Source organism: Vanellus vanellus, assembly GCF_965231255.1.
Source record: "Vanellus vanellus genome assembly, chromosome: Z".
Lineage (NCBI taxonomy): Eukaryota > Metazoa > Chordata > Aves > Charadriiformes > Charadriidae > Vanellus > Vanellus vanellus.
The window spans coordinates 5,126,325-5,146,976 of NC_138908.1; the positions used below are offsets into that span (position 1 = coordinate 5,126,325).

At 41.8% G+C, this 20,652-nt stretch overlaps 1 protein-coding gene across 1 annotated transcript in view; it reads right to left on the bottom strand.

Moving 5' to 3' along the window:
* Positions 1–18,562, bottom strand: part of RASA1 (RAS p21 protein activator 1) — a gene marked incomplete at its 5' end in the record, with an annotated part of 64,939 nt that extends 46,377 nt beyond the window's left edge. Inside the window, 2 exons of the mRNA XM_082497771.1 lie at positions 1,936–2,085; positions 18,138–18,562. Of these exons, the coding sequence (XP_082353897.1) occupies positions 1,936–2,085; positions 18,138–18,562 (575 nt within the window). The remainder of the gene's footprint in view (positions 1–1,935; positions 2,086–18,137) is intronic.
* Between the last annotated feature and the right edge of the window lie 2,090 nt (positions 18,563–20,652).

Genomic DNA, 20,652 nt, shown 5'->3' on the forward strand with positions numbered 1-20,652 from the left:
TTATTTCATCAAGCTTAAATGAAACCTTTCTTCTGAACACTGAGCTAGCAAATACAGAAAGACTTCTGTAATCACAGAAAATTCTGAAGGACAAGATTAAAAGATAAATATTTTCTTTCAAAATATTTCTATATCTGACTCACCAAAAAAAGGTAACACTTCAGTGAAAAAAGATTTAGTTTTGACAGATTTATATACTATAAATCAATCATATGCTACAGGAGCATATATGTCTGTATGAAACTTGCAAGAGGCACCCAAATGAATTAAAAAAGTTTAAGAAACTTTCATCTAAAATGTTGGGATTTCAGTTGCACAGAAACCTTAGAAAGTTTTAGTGTGAAAAATAACACTTTCAGGAAACAAAACATGAGGGACATTTTTTAAGCAATGGAAGTTTCACCCATTCCTGGTAGGCTGCAATTAGCAAAGATCAAGCTTTGGTGGAAACAGAACTTCTACCCTCTGGGACATAGGAGATCCACCCCTATATTTCCCTGAAATTATTTTAAGGATGCTGTTCTTGAGGTTGACAATGTTCTTGAGTGTAACACTTGTCTATCTAATAACAAACAATAATATACACTTGGCAATCAAAGAATGAAAATGAAAACCCATCCAATCTCTGAAGAACAGTATTAACTAACAAATTAATTCCCTTTGGATACTTACCTTTGTGTGTTTTATGAATCTCAGAATGAAAGGTTCTTTAAGGTTTGAAAATATTGTAACGACCTTTTCTTTTGGGAATTGGAAATCATTAAACTATTTTCTACCTGAGATGCCAGAAACGTTTTTACGGTGGGCATGAACCAATAGTCAATCGCCTGATACTGGCTTCAACAGGAGAAGCTGTTAAAAATAATCCAGGACTCCAGAACAGCACTAGAAAGCATCTATTAGCACATTTTACTTCTCTGCTACTGCTACTGCTACACAGCAACGAGTTCCCAAATGAGTATCAGTATAGCTGAGAAGCTGAAACTGATAGCTCAGATGGTGAGATGCAAACACGAGATACTATTTGTGTGCTATATTGGCTGCACTTAAGAGAATTATGCATTCATGCCAATGGTAGATCAGGACCTCTGAAGCACACTTCATCACACAGCAGATGCAAGCAAAAACTCTACATTTGCAAACCACACACATATTGGCTCATATGTTGGTATTCTGGACAATTCCCACCTTCAGAAGTTGAAGAGTTTGCTTTGAATTTGTTTGTTGCTACCAAGACAACTGACAAAGATTTCTTTTACTGCTGAAGAAGCATTTGCTTTCCTATTTTGTAAAGATGAACATTACACTGCAGCACTCCACTTGCTGACTAACCTTCAAGCTCTTCTCAGAATACATCACATTTACACTGAAGAATAAAAAAATTTACTAATGTAGTTTGGCAATGATAAAATAATCCTAGTTAAAACTTTGGATAAAAATCTACTCATATTTAGAACAACTAATTCTAACATACAGAAAGCTGTTTCTAGCAAACCTTCGGATTATTAAATACATGATCTCTTTGTTTCTTGGGCTTGGGGTTTTTTTTGGCAGGGGGTCCCTCAAAATTGAGGAAGCAACCAGATGTGCTAGCACTTAAAGTATGTCTTGTGAGCTACAATGGCTACTATGGAAGGGACTCAAAGCAATCTCCTTGACTAACAAAACCTGCATGTTGCTTTAAGTCTGTTCACAACTGCTTAGACAGGTTTCTCTATCCAGATGATGTTGGTTTCCTCACATGTTTTTCTTTAGCCTATAAAGTAATTTTAAGCAGCATATTTTAAAACAATTAAACACAAGTAAAAAGCTGTACCATGCAAGAATAAAGAGTCAAAAATACTCAATTATAATACAACAATTGTTTTCTATTTGTGCTCTAAACCCCAAAATAACCAGATTACAGTATGTGGAAATAAAACATTTAATTCTCACCTAAAATGATTGACATTTGTTTTACTAAGGAATGAAAGCACAAATGAACCTGGTCTCCGATCACTCTCTCGAATAAGGTAACTTCCAGGTTTTCCTGCTTGTCGAAGACGTTCTTCCGCAATAGTTCTGTCAAGTTTTCCATGATACCACCTGAAAAAAGAGTAAGAATGGGTGTCCTTAGAACTTAAGATTTTTGTTTATTCTCAAAGAAAAAACCTATGAAATTAATGAAAGCTTTCAGTCAAAACTGATGTAACCAACTCCAAACCTCTGTTTCAAAGTTATCACATCTTTACATGTTCAACCTCCTACTTTACTTATTTCCAATAATCAGTATTTTTAAAGACAGCATAGTTTTTTGGATAATTCACTTCTCCCAACAAGCCATCCGAAGGGGTGCAGGACCTACACATATCATCAGCTTTTCTCTCCTCCCTGATTTGCTTATTTTAAATAAACAGAACCAGAGGTGACTGATCTGACTTGGAAGACTGTTGTATTTTAAGCCTACCCAGGCTTCAGTTCAGGCGGGATTTTCCAAAAGCATAAATTGAGAAGTGAATTGTAAGAACCTGTTTCTTAGCTGAAACAAACACTGCTGTAGCAAAGCCTGCGCTGAGTTAGAGTGACAGCAGTCACCAGACCACCAGCACCCAGTCTTTCCTACACATACCCGTCAATTAAAAGCAAGTGCAGATGCGTGGCAAATCACAGACTGCAAAATATGACAAAGGAACACTTCAGTCTAAAGTAAAGGTTAGAATGTTACCATCAAGCGTTCATTTGCCTTACCTCAGTTTATTTACACAGGTTTTGTCAGAACACTCATTCTACTCCAAATGATCTAGTTTTAAAAAAAAAGTAAGTAGCAATGAAGAGTGCCATTCAAATATAAAGCCAAGCATTGTTCTCATCACCTTCACAAAGCCACAGCATATTCCGGAGCTACATAGCATAATAACTTATTAGCTCTGCTTCCATCAACTAACTATGCTTAACTCAACCTTTAATTTCTACACTTCAGAAAACATCAGCTTCCATACAGCCACTGGTTTAGACAATTTAAATCATTTGCCACTTCAGACCATTCACCTTTTAGTTCTAACGGTTCACGTATGTCCTGCAAAAGTCACAAAAATGCATTTTTGGGAGAGATATGTAAATGACCTTTGGAACTAATATATGCAAGAATACCAAAAATAGCAGAGATTACAGTTCTAAAAAAAAGTGAATAGCTGGGCTGTTGATAAAATCTGACCAGAAGCATTTTTCTTCTACAAAATAGAAGTAAAAGTTTTGAGAGCTTTTATCAGAATGAAAGTCAGATTAAATTGATAAATATCACATACACCAGCAGAAGCAGCACTAGCACAGATACTGTCTACCCTGGCAAAGCTGTGTGCTTGCTAGTGTAGCTCTCCTTTGCTTCTCTTCCTCATCCTGATCAAAACAAGTTAAACCAGAAAAAGCACTGCTGCGTCCATACAATACATAGCACTTGAGGCTGCTGCATGCCGAGGAAGGTTAGTGAGATCCTCTCTCATCCCATTCCAGCGCCACGCAGCCTCACAGACAGAAACCTGTCACTTAAAAGATGGTCTGCCAAAAAAAAAAAAAAAAAGGTGGATCACACTACCCCTGCAAGGAGTGTCCTTTAGGAAATGAAACAAAACCAAGACCATCTATTTTGAAGTACCCAGGATGAAATATTCCGCTTGTCAGTCTGCACAGCATGGCTGAAACCCGAGTTCGTTCATTGCCAGCACATGTCACAATAACTGGGCTTTGCAGACTTTCACCATGTAAGAAACTCCCCAGAGACCCAAGAAACTTTCCTGATCAAGAAATTCTTTGAAACCAACATTCCATGAAGCCTATTTTAAACTAACAATAGCTTCACTAAGCTTTTATTTGTTCCTATTTGTCACTCACTTGAGAAAAATAATCTTAACTCTATTGAGGGACACACTGCCTTACAATGTCAAAGGCAAGGCACACTTTCAAAATGGGGAAGGTGGGAGTGTTAATAAGACTGTAAATTACTAATAAAAAAAATATACTAGGAAAACAAAAAGGCAGGATTATTTGCAAATGAAACATTCAACTTTTCTGTAAGGCATTTTTTACAATGATAGCACAAATATGGGTGCTCCAATTTTAAGACTAGAAGCTTTGAACTAAGAGGACCCCCTCCTTGCCAGTGACAGTAACACATATATTGGTATATCCCACAGATTGGAGATAACTTCTAACACTGAACAGGCTATATATGTTCTCTGCCAGTTTTATATCAAGCCTAACAGAAGACATTTATTGCCTAGTAAAGTAGAATTAGGGTTAAAAATTATTTGCTCCTCAATTTCAGAAAAGGTTTTTTGAAATAAAAATATGTAGCTAACTTCGGAGTGCAATTAAATTCAGTATCACTGAGCACATATTTGAAACATTAACAGCTGCTAAAAAATACACCGTATTTAACACCTCGCTGTGCATTAGTGTAACACACAAATTACTCTACACCACTAGCTAGAGAAGTAAGTACCAACACTGAATTTTACTACCAACTGATATGAAGATACAAAGTAAAGCAGTCAATACTGAGCACCAAGAAAACAGCTCAAGCGATATCCTCAGGAAACCTCTGCAGATAGCATACATCTTCAAAAAACAGGATACACACTTAAGTACAACCTTTTAAGATACCATTAAAGTATGCAAAATGCTTGTTGAGAAATAACTGCTGTTTTCCAGAGAGCATTTTCATCACTAGACTGAACCACTTTATTCAAGCAATACACAGCATGAGTGTTAAAAGACTTCATTTTTAAAGTACACATCTTATATTTCATCCAGCTATCACCTGTTTTCAATATTATATGGAGATGCACTCTGCAACTTTGCATCACTATCTTCAAGTAGTTTGATAGCAAATCACAGATTGTTTTACAAAATTGCAGTGCTCAATCTGATTTAAGCACATCAAATGCTCAATTAAGGAGTAGCATTGTCTTTTTTTTTTAAATACCTCTGTTAAAAGGTTGTGGGATTTTTTGGGGTTTGAAATACATCCATAGATCAATTTTTTCTGTGAATAGTCACTAATGTACCGAGCACAAATTCATACTAGTGAAAAATGTTAAGATCAGTTATGCTATATTATCAGTGATAAAGGAAGATCCATCCAATACTCAATGCTATCCAAAGAAGGTACAACAGAAATTACTAGGCTACTGAACCTGCCCTGCTCACCATAATTTCATCAGAGAATAAAGAGTACAGAACACTCTGAAGGATAAGACCAGGCTAGCATAAATTCTGAAATAAAATAAATCCCAGATCCTCTGGCTTTAACCCTCAATCAGGCATCTCAACGAAGCTTGAGTTCAGTGTTTCTGCAAAAATACATCACAAGAAACTACCTTTCCCTCTTCAGAGGCTCTGCACCATTTTGAGTTTTATAAGTCACGATCAACAACTTCAGCATTTTTAACAGCTTCACGTTTAATATCCTCACAGTTAGAAGCAACGCTTAACCAGATCTCTTGATGCACTTCAAATACAGCTTCTGAACAGATGTAAAAGGGAGTCCTAGGTACAGTACAGTATGAATCTCATGAAAGGTTTGCATAGGAGGGTATCAAAAATAAACAAACCAAACCTGCCTACCTGTTTGTAAATATAAAGTTGCCCCTGTGGCTGTGATTTATCCAATATGTGCAGTTAAAACCGTAACACACTACCACTTACACGTGTATCCTCCATCATTGCCAAAGACAAGATCCGTACCATTTCTAGTCAGTCACCTCTGTTCACTTGCCCAGTCCTACCTAGGAACACTTCCGTATTTCTATAACTTCGCAAATTCTTTAATGCTGGCAATCCACTATTTTCACAGTGTTTTGAGCAAACATAATTAAATGACATTCTGAATCCCAGCTAGTGCCCTGACATTAAAATAGCTATTATGAGATGCATTAAAAGAGAAAACACAAGCAGCCTTGCCACAGAATGTTATGAAGTGATTCAACTATAAAATGTCTTACTAACTATAGATCCCAATTTAGGTGGTTGTTTCCATGACAACCTCTTTAACAGCTGTAACAAACTTGTAAACTTGTTACCTAAATTGCGACCTTTATTTTGCTTTCAAGAGAATACCAATAATAGGCTTCCACATTTCACAAACCAGTCAGAAGTTGTGCAAGAAAATATTCCCATCTGTCAGTTTAAATCAAAAGCAGCATGTTCAAAACTCCAACCCTATGTATCACAACCTTAATTACAGCAAACAGACAGAACGCAGACACAACATCATCGCAAACAGCTTATACATCCACAGAAGCAACATACAGCCATGCGGGAGAATGGTCCTGATATTAGAGCCACATTGTGCAGCTGACAGGCATAAGCTGGCATAAGCTGACAGGCATAAGTCATGAACTTCATGAAATGAGCGCCACTGCAGTTACAGCCATTACCTCTGGCCTGCAAACAAGAGCTCCTTAATTCTCCTCCGCTCCATGGAAGATGCTGGGTACCAGACCCCCAGTCACATCAGCCTCATGAGGCACAGCCAGCGCTTTCTACTACACTGCATCCCTTCAGCAAGCTCACAGTGGGTAACGGGACTTCTGACCCCCAACATAGAGACACCACAAGGTCCATGCAAGGCACAGGCTGTTCACAAAGGGGCAGCAGATGGTGAATTTACCATCTGGAAGGAGGCAGCTGCTATTGTGTGTGGAAGCATGTCACATTGTTCAACCAAATCCTTGTATTTACATATTTCCTTCTTACATGTGGGAAAAGCAAATATTACAAAGCTTTGTTGTTCCACTAAAGGATTCTGCTGTTACAGTAAGCTGCAGTTTTTACTTATGAACACAGTTGGTTAGGGAGGGGGGAATGCAGGATAAAGTGCCGAAGGGGAGTAAAAGTGTTTTTCACCAACTTAGTACAAATGTAGATATTGTTAATAGCTCCAGACCTCTTTGTTTTCACCTAGAAAAAAGTTACAGTGGACAGGAAAAAGAGTCATCAAATGCCATACCCACTTCACTCAAAGCTCTTCTTAGTCATACCTTGCTGCTTCAATAAAACCCATAAGAAGAATGGGGAACTTCTAGGAGTCACAGTCAGAGCTCCCCTCCTATCAATTCAGTCACTGCCTTAGTACCTTTCACACATTACAGATTCTTGTTATCACATCCTGAGACTACGTGAGCTCTGTTCCCCTTAGAAGCAAAAGTGAGCAAAGATGATTACCTTGAACTGGGAAAATCCTCAACTTTAAATGGCACACAGAAATCTCAAGTATAGTTTCATGAAGACAGAGGAGGAAAAAAAAAAAGAAAAAATATCCTGTATTCTTATTTGTTTCTTCTTACCCTGTTAACACCAACCACCCTCCCCTCAAGCTTTGCATCTGAAGACTTGATGCTCCTATTCACTCTTTCATTTCAGTCTTACAATTTCTCTCAGCCTAAAATGCCTCCTTAGTTTCTCCATTTTTACCCAGACCTCACCTTCTAACACTTTATCCTCCATCTCTGTCAGATTTGTAAGGCTGCATTACTTCCTTTATGTATATTATTTGTAGAGTTTAAACTAAGGTAAGTTTCACTCAGACTTTACTAAATTTACGTCCTCCCTCTGTCTTGTTAGTTACTATTCAGTAGTTCGCAATTTTTGACCAAGTCTTTGCAGTTCTCCACATCACAAAGAACTTCCTGTCAGAAAAAGCTCTGCAAATATCTATCAATTACTACACTAGATGCACCTTTAAGATAATGAAATAAGAGTTGAAACTAACTTGGAGCCAAGGAAGTGTTCTTTGTCCAGTATGCATGAAGTTAAGCATTACATACTCTTCTAGGAAAGGATCATAAAAACACCTCTCTCTTTTGCACCCCTATGCATTTTTCTAAGAGTTGGTACAATGCACGTAGGCATACCCATGCAAGCCTAATGAAGAATAATTGTGTTTTTCTCATTTGACTGTTCTAAAACCCCATAGAAACAGCATATGGCAAACTGAACCACCGTGCTGCACTTCAAGACTAGGAACCAGCCAACTAACGTGGAAAGTCACTACCACAGGCACTCCTCGGTACCCCAGCTGTGCCAACCTGTAAACCCTGGGACTTGCACACGCCTCCAAAAGAAGCCATTAAAACAGTTTCAGCAGTTTAAATCAACTCTGGGCTAGAACACCTTTTTCTGTTTGAACTAAGCGTAACTACTGCAGAAACAATGCTAATACCGCTACACAAATCAGCAGAAACACACTGGCAATAATTAAGGAATTTCTAAGATGTTGCTCATCTTGTCTGCCATTAACTTCATTGAATGTACCAGAGGTTCCTTCACTTTCCTCCTCTTCACACCTCGTCCTCTCTAACCACGCACAGGTTTTTGTTTTGTGCTCCGCTCTCACCTCCTCTTGCAAGCTGGAATGCCTCTCCAGAGAGGTGCATCGTGCCCATGGATAGATAACTGCTTCTTAATGAGAAAACCCTGACAGTTATACGCTCGGGTGCAATGCCTGAATTAAAAGATGTCCAATACTTCCCGCATGCACCAGGAACAACAGTGGGGGAATATAACCTAGAGAGTACAATCCGTACACGACAAATCCAACGGTGTGACGTTAAAGAACTGTGTGTACAATTAAGAAAAGAAAAAAACCTCCTGTTTCTAGACTTGAATATAGAACAAGATGTTTACTACAGAGGCTCAATAACATTTTACTTTTGGAGGAATAAAGACATTTCTCTAGCACCCCTTTTATTGCCAAGGACTGGAAAGAGCAAAAAGAAAATTTCTCACAGATGCTTAGAAAGCACACAAATCTATGCAAGAAAGAGTCTGGGGAAAATGTGTGGTTTGAACAACATAATGCAAGCACTTCCTTAATCTTCTCGATTAAGCAAGTATCCAGGCTTGAATCTTGTAACTTCTCCAGTGTTACTCTACTAACAGATGGCAATATAAACAAGGAATTGATTGATTTATGGTTACTCTTAAATTTTAGAAAAAGATGATGCAATTTATCTATAAAATACCCATACAAAACCCAGTGAGTAAGTCACAGTCAGAATACCCTTCTGTGCACATCCTACATATGGGTGAGCATTTACATAAATACATCTAATTTTATGGAAAGCAAGAGGTGGACTTAGAATAATAAAAAAAAGAGACCAACATTTTAGAAAAACTTGTTACGCAAATCTACACAGAACTACCATATGATTCCTGAGTTGATTATCAAAGGTTTGGCTAAACCTAGACAGTTTCTGGAAACTACTCCGGAAAAGAAAGCCGTGTACTCTGCAAGGGGAAGTTCACAGAAGAAACCCTTGTCCAAATATCTGTAAGTAGTTATTAATAAGAAAATCATATACCACCTGCCCCCCACTGAGCCAATGACAGTAATCCTTAACAGAAAACTGTAGCATTTTAAATATTCCCACATAGTTACATACTCAACTTCTTCAAATATAATTACGTACAGCTAACATCTCAACACTAACATTAACTGGACAAACCAGCAAGACACAGACTGGACGGGTGGTCTGAAAAGTGGGTAGGAAATTGGCTCACAGACCGTTCAGAGCATGGTGATCAGTGGTTTGTACTCCAGCTGGCAGTCTGTCACAAGTGAGGTCCACCAGAGATCAACATTGGGCCCCACGCTGCTCAACATCTTCATAAATGAGATGGATGATGGGACTGAAAGCACCGAGTTCATTGATGACACCAAATTGGGTGGTGAGGTGGACACCCAGGGAGACCTGGGCAGGCTGGAAGAGCGGGCTAGTAAGAACAGCATGAAGTTTCACGAAGACAAGTGCAGAGTCCTGCACCTAAATCAGAATAACCAAAGAGCCCAGTCCAAGCTGGCACCTGTGTGGCTGAGGCACAGCCTTGCTGAAAGGGACCCAGGGGTCCTGGTGGAAAACAAGATGAACCTGAGTCAGCAGTGTGCCACTACAGCAACAAAGGCAGTTTGGACCCTGGGCTACATCTGCAGGAGCACTGCTATCAGAGACAGACGCGATCATCCCACTGTACCCACTTGTCAGGTTGTACCTGGAGTACTGTGTCCAGTTCTAGCCCCCACAATTCAAGAAAGATGCGGACAGACTGGAGAGGGTCCAAAGGAGGGACACAAAGATGATCAAAGGGCTGGAGAACCTGCCCTACGAAGAAAGACTGAGTTAGGCCTCTTTTCCTTGAAGAGAGGAGGCTCAGGGGACCTTATCACAGCATTCCCATAGTTAAAATGTTTTTACAGTGAGAACATTCATTACTGGAGTACACATTAATAATTTTAGTAAAAACATACCTTAGAAGGAAAAGGTAGATATTCCAAGCAAATTTGTTAAATATTTAAGCAGCACTGTTAGCGACCTTAGAAAGACTTCTTTTTTTTTTAAAACGCAAATTCTTGAGCTTTTACAGCAGAAATTATGAGATCTGCCTACCTAGAAAATAATTATATAAAACTGTTTACCAACCTAAGGAAAACTTTAAAGTTTTCTCTATTAGCTACTGCCTCTGCCATTATTCCTGTCTACTTCAATTAACAATTTTCAGTGAAGAGGTCCTGTAACACTGATCCTCAACTATAAACAGTACATTTACACATCTACAGAATCACTTAAGTTAGAAGTGATTGTTGGGAATCATCTAGTTCGGCCTTCCCCCAGCCTCGCTCAAACAGTATCAGCTACAGCTGGTTGCTCAGGGACATTTAGTTGGGTAACAGACATCTCCAACAAGCCACAACCCCTCTGGGCAACCTCTGTCACTGTTTGACAACACCCACCGTACAAAAAGGCTTTTTTATCATATTCAGATGGAATTTCAAGTTTTTAAATTTGTTTCCATTGCCTCTTGCCCTGTCACTGGGCACCACTGAGGACAGTCTGGCTCCTTCATCTTCATTCCCTTCCATCAAGTATTTATATGCATGGATAAGACCCACCCAAACCTCCTCTTCTCCAGGCTGAACAGTCCCAGCTCTCTCAGCCTCTCCTTGTCTGACAGATGATCCAGTCCCTTCATCATCTTGGTGGCCCTGCACTGGGCCCACTTCAGTAAGTCCATGTCTCTCCTGTACTGGCGAGCTCAGCACTGGACACAGCACCCCAGGTGTGCCTCACCAGGGCTGAAGGATCACCTTCCTTGAATGCTCCTCCCAGTTCAGTCCAAGACACTGTTAGCCTTCTTTGACACGAGGGTACACTGCTGGCTCTGTCCACCCAGACGCCCACATCCTTGTCTGCAGAGCTGCTTTCCAGCTGGTCATCCCCAAGCCTGTGCCAGAGCTTTGCATTTCCTTTGTTGAACTTCACCAGATCCCTCACAGCCCAATTCTCCAGCCTGTCCTGGTCACTCTGGATGGCAGCATGCTCACCTGGTGTTTCAGCCACTCCTGTCAGTTTTGCATTGTCTGCGAACTTGCTAAGGGTGCACTCTGTCCCAGCATCCAGGTCATTAATCAAAACGTTAAACAGCATTGGCCTCTGGGTACACCCTGGGGAACACCACCAGTGACTTGCATCCACCTGGACTTTGCGCTGCTGATCACCACCTCACTGTCCATTTATCCAACTTGTACGCTGCCAGCTTGTCTATGAGGAGGCTATGGGAGACAGTGTCAAAAGCCTTACTAAAGTTGAGGTAAACTCTGCCCCTTTCCTCCTGAGCCAATGACCCCATAGTAGCAGGCTGTTAGCTTGGTTAAGCATGATTTCCCCGTCATAAATCCATGCTGACTACTCCTCACCACCTCCAACACAAACCATAATTTAAAGACGGACTCATGTAGGAACAGAAACTTCTTCCTGCTCCAGAGTGACAGAGCAGGTATTATACATAAAAATAAAAATACTAAAGACTGCAGGCAGTCTTTATATAGTATATAAAAGTACTTAAAATAGGACAAGTATATAAAACTTGTCAAGCACTGCTAACATTTTATTGGTACTGACCAAACTCCGGAGGGACACGGGGGAATGCAGAATCATTTCACTGCAATACTTCTATGCAGCACAAAGACAACGTTAAAACAAGATACCTTCTCCTCCTTCCTGCTCTGCCTAACAGTGAGACAAATACAAAGATTTTTTTGCTTGTTTTCTTAAAGGAGAAAGAAATGTATGTGAGAAACTGGAAAACTACTACAGGACTCTTATGGCCGAATCAACAGGTGGGGTCCTACACTGAAGAGACCCCACGCCACCACTGGTAAAATTTGTGCCTCTCTCCACTCCCCAACCAGAAAACATTAAGACAAGAAAAGGTGTGCTATATTTCTTCAAAATTATACTTCTCAGTAGGGTGGGCCAGTAGATGCAGTGCATAAGTCCCACATTGAAGTTCTGGAAGTCAATATACAGACAAAATAAAAAACTAGGTAAGGTGCAGGTCAGGAGACTCTATTCATTGTTTAAACAACACGACATCATTTGATGTTAACCAGAAATACCAACTGGAACACTGAAAAGTCCTCCTCAAACATTTTCCAGCATCAAATGCTGTTGTTCTTCTGTTTTTTTTTCATCTGAAACTTTAATTTATATAAATGGACTATGTTAGGTACATACTTTCTGCTTCATTTCCTATATATGGTTAGGTACGATTTTGCTCTGCTACTTTTAACCATTCATTTAAGACAGCACTTCTAACACCACAGATTCAGCCAGAACTAAAACCAGATTTACATTCAGGCCTATTTTGTAAGTGGCCGAATCAGTACAATACTCATCAATTTCAGAAAAATAAGGTGTTTCCCTTCCCTAGAAAACAGGAATTAATAAAGAAATTCATTATCTGAAAAAGAAAAGTTTAGCTGCTAACCACATTAACTGCTAAACAGAAAAGAAACCTCATACACTAAAATCAAGTTGCATCACATTTCATTTTTTGCTTTTACAGTACCTAACTGTACAGGCCAATATTGTTTCCCCTTAGTTTTCAGATTCAGTCATCAGTGTGCAAAAAGGCCTTTAGCCATTATTCAGAAAAAAAATCCTTTTCATGAGTTACTGAAATAAACAAATGCTGCAGAACTCTGGACCTGCCACCTTTGACACTCTTGAAGAAACTAGAACTTCACACAAAGTTCAGGCAGAAAAATCTTCTACTTCCATGCAATCCATGCTTATTTAATACTTCTCTATCCATCTATCTTCAGCTCTTTTTCTTACTATTAAGCTGCCCCAAAAAGCACCAAGAGTGACTGTAAGAATACACCTGCTTTGGGTAAGATTTGTCTTAACCAGACGGTATTTTTACAGCCTATTTCATTTTGTATGGTTGATAGCTTTCAATTTCAATCAATTTCCATTTCAAACTGATAACCACTGCTCAAAAAACACTGTATTAAAATGTTAATTTTGCTGAATATACTGAAACAGCTTCTGCCACCTTAATGCAACACCAGGATCTAAAATAATTTTGTCAACTAAGACTTTTAATCAAATACATAAATAACTGAACTATTCCACATAACGCTAGTTTACAACCAAATTAAATAGCATTCATTCGTTAAATCTAAAGGGATTTCATTACACTACTTCAGCCTCTGTGGGAAAGTAACAGAAGATTGGCGAGGAGGATTCTAAACACGCTCAAGTGACTCGCATCTGGGGTGCTGGACAACACATAAATCACACTGTTGTTCAGCCTTATGTGCTCGCAAGTAGAATGTCTGTACTTAGATAACATGTCTGTGATGGACTCAGGGACACCTTACCTAGCACACATGAGATTACTGCCTTGATCAAAAGCACAGTGAAAAACTATGCCTGCTTGAACCCTTATGAGAACAGCAAGTCTGGGCTCTCACTCTTTCACTCTCTCACTAACGAGGCCTCTCTTGCTAATGACTCTCACTCTTCGGTGCCTGCGTCCCCCACTTGTGTGCCTCTGCCCAGATGCTGCTTTGGAGATCCCCTGGTCCGCGAGGTACTGAGATTAAATTTGTTCTTTGCCTTTCATCCATGGTTTTGTGGTTGTTCCTGCATCCTGCCTGCGTTGGTTCACACAGCCTCTGTCAGTAAGCTTTGCAAATGGGGTAGAAAGCACAGAAAAAAATTACCAAAATAAACACTGAATTGCCCACTCTATTCCCTACCGTCCTGTGCCACCCACCTAGCACTAAGCTGTAATACAAACACACTACTGCTGTGCGTCAGAAAAATGAAAAACCACACACGCACGCAGAATACACAAACCTTAAGTCAGTTTCACTCCAGATCAAAGAAGATAAAAATCAACCCTACTTGGGGATTCTGAGTTTGTGAATAAAGAGAACTTGTTACGTGCTAACAATCTCCTCCTACTGCTAGAAAATTAAACATTAAACATAAAAAAGAGAAGACATATTCCCCTTTTCCTTGGGTACGTGGAAAAGAGAAGAGGAAATCAAATGTATTAGGTGCCTGCTAGCAAGGACGAACACATCCTGACTACCCTGAACAAACTATATTTACAGCATCCTGATGGGAAGTGCAGAACTTGCATCTGCTTCACTTCCCATCTCTTCAGGTTAGTTACTGTGAAAGCCAGAACGTCAGCTATATCGTATTTAAAAACTTATTCATGTTTTAAAAAAAATTTGGTCTGTAACACTTTTATGGCCTAACACTTGCAAACACTTGCAAAATCACTCAGATTTTGTTTGGTTTGTGGTGGGTTATTTTTGGTTGTTTTTTTTTTTTTTTTTAAATTTGGAAAAAAAGTTAGGAGATGAAAAAGTGAAAGATTTGTGTCTAAGTTTATGCAGAAAGCTTCATTTCATTGTATACTTAAAAGTCTAATCTATGATTGGAGTATGAACCTGCAAACACCAGCAGCAACTTTTACTGGATATTTTTGTTTGGAGTCAGTCATCAACCATTCAGTAAATCCTGAAATGCAATGCACGTCCGTGGGAAGAGAAAGAAGCCTACTGAGTCGTCACTGTTGAGAAAGAAATAATGCCTTTTCATTCTTATACAGGAGAATAGTAATTTTATATCATATAAAGCAAGGCTAGAGTGAAGGGCACTCTCAATTTTTTGATATATACACATACTATATTGTAATCAATTAAGACAATAAACAAAACCATTTGACAGAATCGTGGAATTATCCATCAAGCCAACCCTGCATGCCTCCTATAAAAACTGAATGAATTAGGAGGAAGTGGGAAAGGGTGGAGCTGGCAGTTGTATTTAAACAAATGGAACAGCAGTTTTGTAATCACATTCAAGTGGAGAAATTTAATCCAAGTTTAAATTAAGAGATCAATTACTGCTCTTAAAGACTTATATTGGACCTTTCCTTATATAAGATGGTAGATACTATTGATCTTTGGTTTTGGTAATAAATCAAGAGTTCAACTCCATAAAAGCAGATGGTATGACTATAAAGAAAAGGCACTTCCAAAATAAAACAGCAGGACTGAAATGATACAGTTTACTACTGGCAAATTTAAATGACTTAACCGAGAATGGCAAAAAGTGATGCTGTATAAAATAGGTAAGAAATGAATGCAAGGAAAAAAGGTTTCTAATTATTTTAATCAGCCAGCTTATTTTTTTATGGAAAAGTCACACACCGAGAACAAAATTACAATGAAAAAGGTTAAGTATACGGAAATATGAACTTCTGATTGATTTTTTTAAAAAGTATTTTATTTCTTGGGTGTTTCTGCATTGAAGAATCTTCAAGAGAAGAACATTTAACTAAAGAGATATGCCCTGGTCCTGCAAAAAATTCAATGTCCCCTTTGTCTGAATAAGGTAAATAGCCTTGTCAATCAAAATGAAATCAGGGCCTCTGCAGTCTTCCCTTAGCATGTACTCCTTGTCAGAAATCTAACATCTTCTTTCATGCAAGTTAACCACCATGCTTGCACATGACATACACAACAACATTCTGATTGAAAAATTCACTCAGAATTGTGGATGTGGTGACAATTGTTTAGAATTGAACAGGTGATTGACTATTCACAAGTAATTACCCCACTTTCTAAAAACATTTCAAAAAAGCTTGCTTTTTGGATTTTTCCTCAGTTCTCTGAGGAACTTAGCCAGGTCCAACATAAGAAACAGTCTGATCTTTCAGAAGAGTTCTGTTATCCCACCAGCCTGGCAGACAACGTTGAAGAAGTAACTTTGCTTTTATGTGTTTCCATTTCCCTCCTTATCCTTTGTCAAATCTGCCTAACCCTATTTCTAGGTCATTAGGGAAGTCTACAAGTTTAACACTATTCAAACACTGTCTTCACAAAAGAAGGACTTAAACTTTACAAACTTCCACAAGAAGTCCAGAAATTAAAAGAATACAGGACTACTAGGAAGCCTGTCAAGGTTAGAGAGATTAATTTAAAAGAAATCCTACAATGTTACACTTTACGTCCTTGTTACTACGATGGGTTCTGAAATCTTGGAAGTACCTGAAATAGTGCAAAAGTTAACTCTCTGACAATGGAGTTAACTACAGAAAGTAAAAAGAACCCAAATTCAGAGGGGTTTTCAGATTAGCTTTCTGACCCGTATCTTGAATACATCTGCCACCCTGTATCTCAAATCCCCAAATTATTGACTATACTCACTGTAACTTCAGGAACAACATATTTCTAGATACCAATGAAAGCAGTTTAAGCCTTGGAAGCAATTTCTTTTTGGGGAGAGAAAGGTACCTGCTCGAGGGCTATTTTCTGTTCTAATACAAGCCTTGCAAGTCCTTTATGTAAACCTGCAGACTTTCTACAGTTAAATCCAAAGGTTTTGTTTAGACTACTTACTAATTACACAAACTCTGCATATCATTATCTGATCTTATATTTCACACAATATAAACACAGAATTGGTCTGGCTCTAGTGCTTCTTTCTATTACCAGAACTGCAGGAATCCCGATTAACCTAATGGATGGATAAGTATAATAAAACCTAACTGCAGGTTTACAGTTTCTTTTTTTCAACTGTCTCCTCTCTCCAAACATAATCTAATCAGAAACTACTTTAGTTTAAACTGGTTGAGCAACAAAGCAGGTAGACATTATTTAGGACAAGGGGTAATGGTTTTAAACTAAAAGAGGAAAGATTCCGACTAGATATAAGAAAGGAATTTTTTACTCTAAGGGTGGTGAGACACTGGCCCAGGTTGCCCAGAGAGTTGGTGGATGCCCCATCCCTGGAAACATTCCTGGTCAGGTTGGACAGGACTCTGAGCAACCTGGTCTAGTGGAAGATGTCCCTGCTCATGGCAGGGGGGTTGGACTAGACGGCCTTTAGAGGTCCCTTCCGAACTATTCTATGATTCTATTCATAAAAATAGCCTCTCTGCTAACGTTTTAAAATATAGAATGGATTTTAATTCCCCTTAAATAAACGTTTCAAGATTGCCTAAAGTTAAAAAAAGACCAAACACGTGCACATTGCTTTAACTATGTTTGTACGTGAAATGGAAAAGCTAAATATTACCTTTTCTTTTAACAGAAAGCAATAAAATACTAAATAATGACACGATACTGAAATTACTTTGTGCCACGGATAGCATTTTCGTTAGATTAAAAAAAAAAAAAAAAACCGAACTTCGTGGCTCTTCTGAGAAAGGCTACAGCGCTACCGGAGATTGGAAAAGTCTCCCCAACAGGTAGTTAAACCACAACCGGAATAGCTCATTCTTCCTGGCAGCCTACAGTATCGCTGTAAAAACTTGAAGAGAAAAAAAAAAAAAAAAAGAAAAAAAAAAAAAAAGAAACCAACCCAAAAAACTTCTAACTCTGGTCGACCAGAGCTCCCCTCTTTCCCCCAGCAGCTGACCCCAGTTATGACCGGAGTCGCACCTTCAAGGGAAGGGGGAGCACACGGCCGGAGGAGGAGGAGGGCTACCCCCCTCCGCCGAGCAGCTGCCGGCTCTGCCCGCAGCGGGACTCCCGTTCCCGGGCACTCTCCCGGCGGAGCAGCCTTCCTGCCGGGGCGGAACCGGGGAACAAGGGACGGGACGGGACGGGGCGCAAAACTTCTACGTGACTTCCACAGGAGTTTGACACACACTTTCCACCGGGCAAAGGTGGGGGCCCACCCCACCCCATATCCCCCCCTCACCCCCCCCCCCGACACCCCCCGGCGGGGAAGGGGATGGGGGGGGGGGGGGGGCGGCCGGGCGTGGCGGGCCCCGGTGGGGCGGCGGCTACTCACTGGTTGGTGGGGGGCGCGTTGAGCGGGATGGCCACCTCCTCCTCCTCGTACTCCGGCCCGTCCAGCGAGTCGCCTTCATCCACAGTCCCCAAACCTCCGGATAAGGGGGGCGGCGGCGGCAGCGGCGGGAAAGCGGCGGTGCCAGGATCGGTCGCCCGGGCTGCCTCCGGTGCCGCCGTCGGAGGGGCAGGCCCCGCTCCCAGCTCCAGGAGTCCCAGCACCGAGCACAAAGCCGGGCCACCAGGGGGGCCGGCTCCCGGGCTGCCGCCACCGCCAGAACCCTCCGAGAAGGGGCCCTGCGGCCCCGGCCCCCTGCCCCGGCACACGGTGGGGTAGTGCCCCGGCTCCGCGCCGCCGCCAGCTCCCGCCGCCCCGGCTGAGGTAACCGAGCCGCCCTCCTCACCCCCGGCCTCGGCCGCCATCATGTTGAGCCTCACCCCCCCCCCCCCCCCCGCCTCCCTCCGGCCCCCCTCCGCCGGCCGCCGCCGCACACCGGGGAGGTGGCGACAAAGGGGCCCCGGCCCCCCTCCCCGCCCCGCCCCGGCGGGGAGCGGAGCCGGGATGAGGGCGAAACTTCCCCGGCGGTAGAACGGGCTGGGAACAATACCCGGCTGGGCGGGGGCTGAGCGCGCAGGGCAGCTCCACAGGGCCCCGGCGGCCGCCAGCGGAGCGGCTGCGGCGGCCTCACCCCGCCTCCCGCCGGCCGGCCCGGCAACGCGCGGGAGCGACACGGGCCGCGCCACAACGCGCCTGCGCGCCGCGCCCCCCTCCCCGCCCTTCCCCTCACACACGGATACGCGTGCGCGGGCGGGAGAGGCCCTGTGAGGGACCCCGCGGAGGGCGTTTGCCCGGGGGGGTGGGGGGTGGTCCTCTGAGCCCCTGTGCGGCCTTCCCGCGGGGGAGGTGTTGTTCCGGCGGGGTTTGGGGAGGGGGATCCGCGGGCCGCGGTCGGGGTCCAGCCGTGAGGGGTGGGTGAGGGCGGCTGTGCTCTTGCCCACCGCCCCGGCTCTGGGGCCTCAGGGCGGGAACACGCCTCCACCAGCGCTTCACCGGCGTTGGGCCTGGCTGCCCGCCGGGGTCGGTTCTGACAGAGAAACTGACCTAGAAAGGACCCTTGCCTTTGCATATTGTCGCAAAGACCTGGTGCTCTAACAATAAGAATAAAAAACATGCATCCTAGAGTATACAAGGTGCTGTTTATCTTCGTCCGTGGCTACTAAAAAGGTATTTACTCCGCACTTTACTGAAATTATATCTTTTTTTTTTTTTTTTCTCCTTGTTACTCAAGCCTGCTAGCTCTCACTCCCCCTACCAGCCCCAAGTCTATCTTTTGTCATTAATAATGCTGATAACCCGAGAGGGTTTGCTCATCTCACGGGGTACACCTCACAGGTAAGTACCTCTGCGATCAAGCAGACATGGTGTGACAGACATTACCAGGCAATATAACACGGAGATATCTTTTGATCCAACCCCACCACCACCACCACCCCCTTCCACCGGTGTTAAAAGAGCTGACAAATAGCAGCACGTTGACACTTGTATGTCTCTCAAGAGTTCTCAGAAGGCATCTAAACATTCAGGTTTTCAAAGCTTTGCGTTACCCAAAAGTATTAAGTGAATTTTTCCTGAGGCCACTAAAACAAACTACTACTCCCGCTTTCACAGCTCTCCAGCCAACTTCTTTTTATCTGCTGAAATGAAGTTTCGTATCTTGCCTTCTAAAGACAAAATTTGCTTCCAGTTACACCACTGAGATCAGTGGAAATACGCTGGGTTTGTGCCCAGTGTCAGTGAAAGGAGAAGCTGGCTCTAGCCTTCGGGTTAAAGCACTGTAATGCCTTCATATTCTAACACTTTTCTGTCTAAGAAATTGTAGTTTTTAACGGCAGTCTCTTACAACTTTGATTTTGCATTACCATGCTTCAGTATTATAAGTGTAATTTCAAATAATGTAGCCTGCTGTCTCTGTGGGTTTCTATTTACTGCTGTTTGCTTTCCCTCACGGATTTCTAAATAAAATTATTTTAACGCAGCCTTATTGCTGTTGTAGAAGTGATATTCCTAAATTTAGAAATGCAGTGTAAATATTTATAAAATTCCCTTTATGAGGCAGGCTTTTGCAAGTGCCTTCCAGGGCAGCAGCATGTGTATGGGTGTGTGGGGACTGGAAGGACAGCTGTGCCAAGAATTTCCTGCAGGAGGAGGCCATGTGGCTGCAGCGCTCCTTCAGGAGATTTAATCTGGGGAGAGCAGTTTCGAATTTGGCAAGGATTCCACAGAAAGAGAACTTCTAGTAGGATCAGCTGAGCTGTTGTATCGCTGCCCCTGACACACCATTTCTGTTCATTTTGCAGGCGGAGTTGTCTGTCCCGGGTCACTTGGTGCTGCAGGTAACACACATCGCCCTGCATCCTCCTCTTTGTTAAGGCTTGCAAGTTGACTCCCGCTATACAAGCCTTCATGAGGCTTTATTTACATGAATATATTCGAATGAAGGAACAAGTGTAACAAT